Here is an 8,865-nt window from a genome sequence, read left to right as displayed (position 1 = left end):
GGTCTGCATAAACCCTATGACGAGTAAGTACCTTCGATCTGTTATTTTCAGTGTTTTGAAAAGGGTTAGCTGAACCTCATTTGATTAGAAAATATTGAGAATTTGAGAAATTCAAGTTTCGGATTACTACAGTGATGTCGAAAGAAGAAGACCGACCCGTAATAGAATATGAATCAAAAGGAGAAGAAGAAAGGCAGCTTTTCAACGGAAAAGCTAAAACCAACCCTTCGACCTCCTCATCACGGCGGCGGGTGCTTCTATATTCATTGTTTCTCTTCTTTTTGTATGTGCAAATCTATGCTTGCTCACTGATTATTTTAAAATTTTGATTCTTTTTAAATTTTAACTTATTATTTTGAATTTTTTTTTGTTGTATTTTAATTGCAGGATGAGCAAGCTGTTGTTTGGTTTTGGCCGGAGAAAGGGAAGCCACATGAATGCCCAGTATGCACACAATACTTTGTGGTAAGTGAAGGCTTGAACTTGATGTGATATAATTTTTTTTCCAGCTCCCTGATCTGGACTGGGGAAACGGATCCAAATCCAGATGTGAACTTTTATGTTATTTTTTGGATTATGATCCAATGGCATGTGGTTGGAACAACTGCTATTGGATTATGATCCACTGGCATGTGGTTGGAACTCGATAATCTATAATACATCTGATTGTTAGATGGAGGTGGCCGTATTGCTGGAAACGAAGCCACCAAGTTCTTCGCCATGTCCAAGCTTTCTCGAGAAGAACTCAAGCAGGTTTTCATTCTTTTGCGATAGCAGGCTTATAGTTTTCTTTGTTTATAGGGATTGCTTATGTAGAAGTCACTGTTGCTCATAAGTGCTTTTAGTAAAAACACTTTGAAATTTTTATAAAAGTCCAAATACTTATTTGAAAGCACATTACAGGTTCTCAGAAGCGCTTCTATATATTGTGTCAATCACAGTCAAAAGTGGTTTTGGTTGTGAGAAATGAAAATGCTTCTCTCTTAGCTGTGAGTGTCTTCCTTTTACCTCCCTTTTTACTTTATATCATACATTGTGACTTTCACTTACTATTTTCTCGATTCTATACTGACAGAAAACCGAGAGTTTAACAACATATGGAGTTGAAGTAAATGGTTAGAAAATCGATCCAGCTTTTTTGGGAATGTGCTACAATCTGAATCGGAAGGAGAAGAAGAAAGCCAGCTTTTCAATGGATAAACTAAAATCAATCCCCTCGACCTCCTCTTCATCGGCGGCGGCAGCGGTGACCACCAGGTTCATTTTTTTAATATCATTTCAAATTTTTGCTTTTTTAAGTGGATTTAAGAAAATGAAACGGATGATAATTTAAAATGGTGAATTTTTTTTTTTGATTTTTGTGTTCAGTATATCGAGCTGTGATGGGTTGGTGTTGGATTATGTAGAAGGGTTTTACTTTGGATGTTTTTTTGTAGCATAAGCCCTCGATAACGTTAAGCACTTGAAGAGATGTTTATAAAGAATCTGATCTGTTATAAAGTAGTTTAGTCTTTGAAGTCAACCACAAATTTTAAATTGGGTTATAGATGCTATTGTTTGATTCTGCAATTGTAGCAAAGGGGTTAATCATTCTCTTATCAAACATTTATTTTAAGCTCATGTAACATAGATTATAGTATTAATAACAAGCCTATCACAACATCCCACAATCGATCATAATCTGTGTATACCCTTTTTTCCCTGATATCGTGTCTCCTGCAAAACTCATTTATGGTTCAGATTAATTCAAAGTCATGCTATCGATATACATGGGAAATTGTCAAACAAGTTTCCATCTATCCCAGGTATCTTTTTCTCTCTTGTTTTGTGTGTTTTTTTACAATTAGTTTATTTGCTCTGGCTTCAATGAAAGGATGCGAAATTTACACTGCTCGATAATCTATAAACATTGAAAACAATAGAAGGTTAGCTGGTGAGATGAAGTGGTTAGCATGATTTGCTCTCCCTTCCATTTACATGCAATCAGCTTTTCTAAATTGACTTTCTTTTCATGAGACACCTTTTCAATTCCATTCCATACTCAGAAAATGTAACTGAGAGCAAGAATCGAAAACATCATTGCAAATATAATTGGATCTGTTTTCGTTGCTCAAACAAAAGTCACTCACAGTTTGTAGTAAGCTAAAATTCGTAAGCATACCTTTGATTTCCTAAGCGTGGAGAAAAAACTTAATATTATATTCTAATTTATATTGTTCCTGACAGAAAATTCGACTTTAAAATAGTCGATTTCGTTCACCCTTATCCTAACAACTCTCATACTTTTGATCTGAACTAAGAATGAAAATGAAATCAACTAAAAGGTCGTACCCAGTGCACAAGGCTCCCGCTTTACGCAGGGTCTGGGAGAGGTGAATGTCGGCTAGCCTTACCCCCATTTATGGAGAGGCTGCTCCCAAGTCTCGAACCCGAGACCTACTGCTCATGGGCGAAGGCACTTGCTATCGCACCAAGTGCGACCTCTAATGAAAATGAAATCAACTGAAAAGCGAAATATGGATTACAACTTTTCCTTACGTATTAGACCAATTTGGTTTGAGCATGATTGACTTGATTGGTTTGCGTGTGAATATGATTTTGATAATTTGGATTCGTATATGATTTACGGTTTAAACTTATTCATCAGTATCATCTGTTGTTCAAACCATATATATATACATATATATGTTGTTTCTTCATTTTTACTAAACCTATCACTTACATTATCAACTTGTATTTTTTTTTTCTTTTCAATTTGTAATAGAGAAATGGAAACACCTGCACATAAGAAGAAAAAAGGAAGTTTTAAAATGCAATGAAAGATGATGTGAGAACTTGCGATGATGGAGTTGTATAGCTATTTTTGCTGCATAGATAGAGATGAGCAACCATGGATGTGAGATGACATACTTTTGTACTCAAACCAATCGTTAAAATAAAAAGTTGATTGGTCAAGCGTATAAAGATTGCTAAAATATTTTGGAAAATAAGCAATTAATGATGTAGATGAGAGAATTTAGATGATATTTGAACCTATTATTTCCTTCATTTATTCAAACATTTATTGTGATGTTCAAATATACTTTGGATGATTTTTAGATTTTGATATTGATGTAAATAAATTTTATATATACTTCTCTTACAAATAGCTCCGTTTCCCTTACTTCTCTTACAAATAGCTTGTAATATTATTCATACTCTTTTCAATATACAATGATGATTCTTACTCGCAGCTTTGCATTTCATCGGACACCACGTATGACTGATGCGTCCTAAAGCTTGTCTGAGAGGCCCAACTCTTTTGTGGTTCCCACCACAAATCAAAATCTTTGGAATTTCATTTCTCCTGTCTCTCTCTCCGTCCTCCCCCACCGCGTTTGCTAATTGAGATTAGCAGGGGAGGGTAGAGTGGGTGGTGGGGGCCCGGGGGGTGCGCCTTTCAAACGTATGCAGAATTGGTGCTTCCTAAAGCTTGCATGAGAGACCATATAACAAACAAACAGAGTGACAAAGAAAATCCATTTGCTTGTGTTGGTAGGCTTTCTTTGTTGTTGCTGTTCGTTTGTGTTGTTCCCGTTGGTTGGCCGTGGGTTGTCGGTCCCGCACGCCTTGCTGAAACCAATATCCACCTTACAAATAGAATTTCGTGGAACTTGTCAAATCAAAGGCAGAGAATTGCAGACGTGCAGATGAAAATCCAATTCGACGGATGATTCTTTGCCAAGCAGTGGTGGCTTTGGCTTTGAGTGTGATTAATTAATGTAATTACTAATTAATTAATATAAATAAAAGGATAAATAAAATATATAAGCAGTGGGAGGATAGAGCGGGTGGTCGGTAGGTGGTGCGGGGACAAGACTTGGGTACTGCCTTGTGAGTACCCAATTTATTCACCCTCTTAGTCGGCCCACTAAAATCACAACACCTGTCAAAAAAAAATTTAACACAAACCTACAACGAAACACCATATTCTTCCCTTTAAACCTATAACCAAACATCATCATCTTCCTGCCCTTTCTGGGTTACCATGGCAAATCTGTCATGGTTGCCGTCAGCCCCATCCCCTATTTGGTCGGATTTATTGGTTTTTATCAGTGTTGCAGAGGAAGGGTAACGATGGAGTAGAGATATCTGAGGTCTGGGGTGGCTCGACCATTGGAGGGTGGAGTGGAGTGTGGGGTGTGATCGACGGAGGACAGCGGTTGGAGGAGAGATGGGAGTGGATAGTGGGTGGTGATTGGTGAGGCTACTTGAAACTGTATGGAACGTGCAAGGTCTGCGTCTATGGAACGTGGAAGCTCTGCATGTAGGAAGAAGATAGGTGTTGTATTTCTATTGGACCACTTAATAAGGTGAGTAAATTGGATAATATGGTCCTTATTACGTTGCGTTGTCTGCACAAGTTGCCGCCACTACAAATAGACACAAAAGACAGAAAAACCAATCTCCCTGCACGCCCTGCTGAAACAAAAAAAGCACAGAAAAAAGGAGACGTTTCAGATTTCACTTCCGATGGCTTCCCATCAAGTTTTTTCATCCTTCCTTTTCCTTCTCTGTCTCCTTCAATCCATGAGAGTCGGTTACCCGGCGACGTTCACCATCGCAAACAAGTGCACCACCACCATATGGCCGGCCATTCTGTCTAATGCCGGGACTTACCAGCGACCGGCCACCACTGGATTCGCTTTGCCTCCTGGAGAGTCCAACACGTTTTCCGTCCCCACCTCGTGGTCCGGTAGGTTATGGGGGCGAACGCTCTGCTCCCAGGACTCAACCACAGGCAACTTCACTTGCTTGACAGGCGACTGCGGATCTTCGGCAGTCGAATGTGCTGGCGGTGGAGCCGCGCCGCCGGCTACTCTCGCAGAGTTCACGCTGAACGGTACGGGTGGGCTTGATTTCTACGACGTGAGCTTGGTCGATGGGTATAATCTTCCCATGTTGGTGGTGGCCGAGGGCGGGACCGGAGGGAACTGCACGTCCACCGGGTGCGTTGTGGACTTGAACAAGGGGTGCCCCTCGGAGCTGAAGGTGACGGCGAGTGAGGAGGGAGTGGCGTGTAAAAGCGCGTGCGAGGCGCTTGGGGAGCCGCAGTACTGCTGTAGCGGGCCGTACGCTACGCCGGACACATGCGTGCCGAGTTCTTACTCGCAGTTTTTTAAAAATGCGTGCCCGAAAGCTTACAGCTATGCGTATGACGACAGCACCATCACCTTCACCTGTGCTTCCGCCAATTACATCATCACTTTCTGCCCTGCTCCTTCGATCGGGTAACCATTTGCACTATTGATGATTTTAAGACTAAAATCGTCCTAATGCCAAGGCTTGAAAAATAAAAGAGAAGAGACAGAGTAATAGTAAATATTGTCTTCAAGAACCTTTTATCTTTTTTTGCTAAAGCATTAGTCTTTTGTAATTGGGTCCCGTAATTTTGCGTTTTGGTGGGATATACATATGATGGTTTTTGCAAAAGGGTTTTAATTTCTCTGATGGATGATAAGTGTTGTCGTTTGGCGAACAAGTTTTCCCCTTATACATACATATATGTGGCGGTTCGGCTATAGAACAATCCCCGGCCGGCTGGTCCGGTCGCTTCTGGGGCCGAACTGGCTGCAGCTTTGACGGTTCAGGTCGCTGTTCTATTATTTTCGGTTTGGCGGAAGTTGAATCGAATGTCTTCAATTGTCTTCAACTTTAGGCAATAGAGTTGATTATCATCTTGTTTGCAGCTAGGTATTGCCACTTGCTTTTGTCATTGTTGTTTAAATTTGGTAATTGTTACATCTTGTTGATGTTGAGAGATCGAGATCATGTGTAGTCTAGAAAAACTTTGAGGTGTTTCGATCATTAGGAGAAAAGGAGATGAACCACTTGCTTTTGTGTTATTAGTTAACAAGGGATAGGATTTGTAATCGTATTGTTCTGATTATGCTTGATTAGTGAACTTGTGATAATCTTTGTCATAATCGATTGTTACATATAGTATAGCTGCCGCCGTGGTGCTGCATTCACTTGAAACCTACTGTTGTGTTTGCTCCACAAAGCCCTGAGTTCACATTTACACCGTCTTGATTTGGGTTTAGGTTGTATTATAGCATAAGCTTGGGTTTTGATTGTTGTTTTTTGCGTTAGGTGGACATTGGATTTGAAGTTTTAAATCACATTTAGCATTAGGATTTGACGAGCAGATTGTAATAGGGTATGTGTGTCTCAGTTCGTATCTGCTGTTGCTTAAGTGATGGTGGGTGGGAGTAGGGCTGCAAATGACTTAAGCAGCTTGTCACTCCCATCTGGGTCTGTTTGGTTCTACCCAAGAAAAGCCTTTTAAGCCTTCCCGGCAAAGTGTTAGTATATCCCGGGCGCAGTTTTCAAACTAGCATAAGCTTTAATAGGACCTGTCAAGCTTGCGAATCCTTTCACGTGGATTGTTTACCTTCGAATGTTGATGGATAGATTGGAGTGTTGCTTCTATAAATCTTTTGTTCATCCCTGTCTGCCTTTGTGTGGCTTCCTTCCTGTTTAGCCCCGTGTTTCAAGGTTACGGTATAACTTTCCTCTTGTAGCTGTAAGCCTTTTACTTAGCTCTGGACATTAAACGCTTGGAGTGAATCGTTTTCCTACTTCTCTGTCGGTCCCTGCTCATTGTGCTGTATGGATAGTTGATAGGTTAGGCAATAGGGATAGTTTCTAACTGAACATTTGGAATTCTGTGAATGAACGGAACCTTCAGGCGGATGTCATGTTCTTCTATGTTTCAACATTGAAGGTGCTCTACTTCCCGCATCCATAAACCGGGATATGACTTCGGCTCGTGATAACAGCGGCCGAAACCTATTGTATGCATTGGTTCTGTTGTACAAGAGTTTTTACTGTCACTTGTTGAAGCTGCACTGTACAAGAAATAGTAATTAAACGTGCAAATCTGGTCTTAATTTGGGTTTGCAAATCTGATGGAGTGGAGGTTTCTCATCTTTTTGGACTTTCTGGGTTGACCTGAATTTGTGTTTTGAACTGACCCAAAGAGCATGGGCTGCAGCAATAGGCAAATGTTTTGGGTCTCTATCGGTCTGGCCCTTCAGGTTTTCAGAGGACACTGCCCCTGTTCCCCTTCTGTTTTTGCCCCAAACCCTTCCCCCGGGCTAGTTGTCAAGTTGCTTACTTGTAACGAAAGCAACATTCGCGCACTCGTCATCGTTGAAGTTTTAGGTTGCCTGCCCTGGGTTGGTGTCAAGTTGCTTGCTTGAAACGAAATCAACGTTTGAAATTTAAGGTTGAATTTCATTTTCTAATTGCTAATCTCATGATACCCACTTTTTTTATATTTGGTGAAGACCAATCCACCTCTCTCGCCCGCTAAAATTAAATATTAGAGAATCATATTGGCACTCGAAAATGAGACGAGTGTTGAATAACTATTTCGGAATGCTGGTAGAAACTCTGTATTAGTATTACAAGTTTCCAAGTTGAGATTGGCTTTCCAAGTTGGTATGTACATATCAAAAAACACCACTGTGTTTGAGAGGGATTGTTTACCATTTTCCACTACTTGAAGCCTTCAACTTGTTCAATCTTGTTCTGCGAAAGAGTAAGTGAAAGCTAGGTTAGAATCTTGAGAACAAGGCAATTGCTCAGGTCACGTCAATTTTGTACTCGATTGAAATGCGTTTTGTGGACTGTCATTTAAGAGCTGTTTTGCCATACAATCGGAAGTATAGCTTTTTTTGTACACGTACAAAATTTATGTACATCAACAATGAATAATACATTACATATATTAACGGCTGACAATCACCCAATTACAAGCTTCAAGAGTATGATATTTGATTCCGATTACCTAACCATGTTGCCTAGACCTAGGGAGGAAGACCGTGTCAGGATTTATTGAACACGTGGCAGTTTCCTAATGCATGACTCATGTTGCTTCTCACACAATAGTGTCGAAATTCCACGTGTAAGGTGGATATCTGCTACCTTCATTGACTGGTCTGATATTTTCAACTGACACGCTGAAAGTTCACGAGTCTGGCTTCTACCGGATCACTTCCCGAAATCCATATCCAAATCCAAACATGTAAGTTTGGAGCCGCACTTTCTGAGCTCTGGAATAAGCTCAAATTAATGGAGGAGGATTGTCTGTCCTCCAAGTTTCCGTGCCCTCTCATGCCCTCCTGATTGTGTGGTCACGGTTAAACTACGTTAATATTTTATATTATTATTCATTTTTATCTTATTATCTCTATAAAAAAATAATATAAAATATTAACGTGGCTTAAACGTGACCACACAAAACAGGAGGGCATGGAAGGGCACCGAAACTTGGAGGGCAGACAATCCTCCTCCCAAATTAATACAAGAAACTTTGGGCGTCCCAATAACAAGCAAGTTTTATAAACTTCTCCAAACGCATAAGTCGTTTAGCAGAGAAACTTAATAGAAATATAATTGTGTTATTGGCTCAAACTAATCAAACTAATCAACTTAATATAGTTGATTATTTAACTTTTGATAGTTTATAAATAGTTTCTGGTAATAATGCTGCAACAATATTCACATTGCTTGAAAGTTTTTCTAGTAAGTCGGCTAAATTATTTAGAGTAATGCATCGTTATGTTCACTCAAATTCAAAACTAGTTACCCTTACTTTAAAAAAAATCTCCATAGCATTTGTCTTAAAAATTTAATTTCTCTAACGTTACTCAAACTTTTCAAACATATTATTACAATGCCTTCTCTGCACAAGTTGCCGCCACTAAAAACAGAGACACAAAAACACGTCACATGATCTCTGCCATCGTGACTCGTGAGCCCCCCCTCCCCATATTCTCCCACATGACTCCCAACTCTCTCCCCTTCCCTATAAAAACC

The 8,865-nt window shown here is 40.0% G+C and overlaps 1 protein-coding gene across 1 annotated transcript; it reads left to right on the top strand.

Moving 5' to 3' along the window:
* Positions 1 to 4,013: 4,013 nt before the first annotated feature.
* On the top strand, positions 4,014 to 5,490 carry LOC126604306 (thaumatin-like protein 1). The gene has a single exon (XM_050271509.1). It carries the CDS (start codon positions 4,513 to 4,515, stop codon positions 5,272 to 5,274), a length of 762 nt encoding a protein of 253 aa, XP_050127466.1. The 5' UTR covers positions 4,014 to 4,512; the 3' UTR covers positions 5,275 to 5,490.
* Positions 5,491 to 8,865: the final 3,375 nt, after the last annotated feature.

Source organism: Malus sylvestris, chromosome 2 (genome assembly GCF_916048215.2).
Source record: "Malus sylvestris chromosome 2, drMalSylv7.2, whole genome shotgun sequence".
NCBI classification, from domain to species: domain Eukaryota; kingdom Viridiplantae; phylum Streptophyta; class Magnoliopsida; order Rosales; family Rosaceae; genus Malus; species Malus sylvestris.
Note: the sequence above shows the minus strand (reverse complement) of the source record. Positions and strands in the feature narration are given on the sequence as shown.

What these genes read in the sequence shown, in the direction of transcription:
- LOC126604306 (XM_050271509.1), top strand. Translation starts at nt 4,513, where the DNA reads ATGGCTTCCCATCAAGTTTTTTCATCCTTCCTTTTCCTTCTCTGTCTC.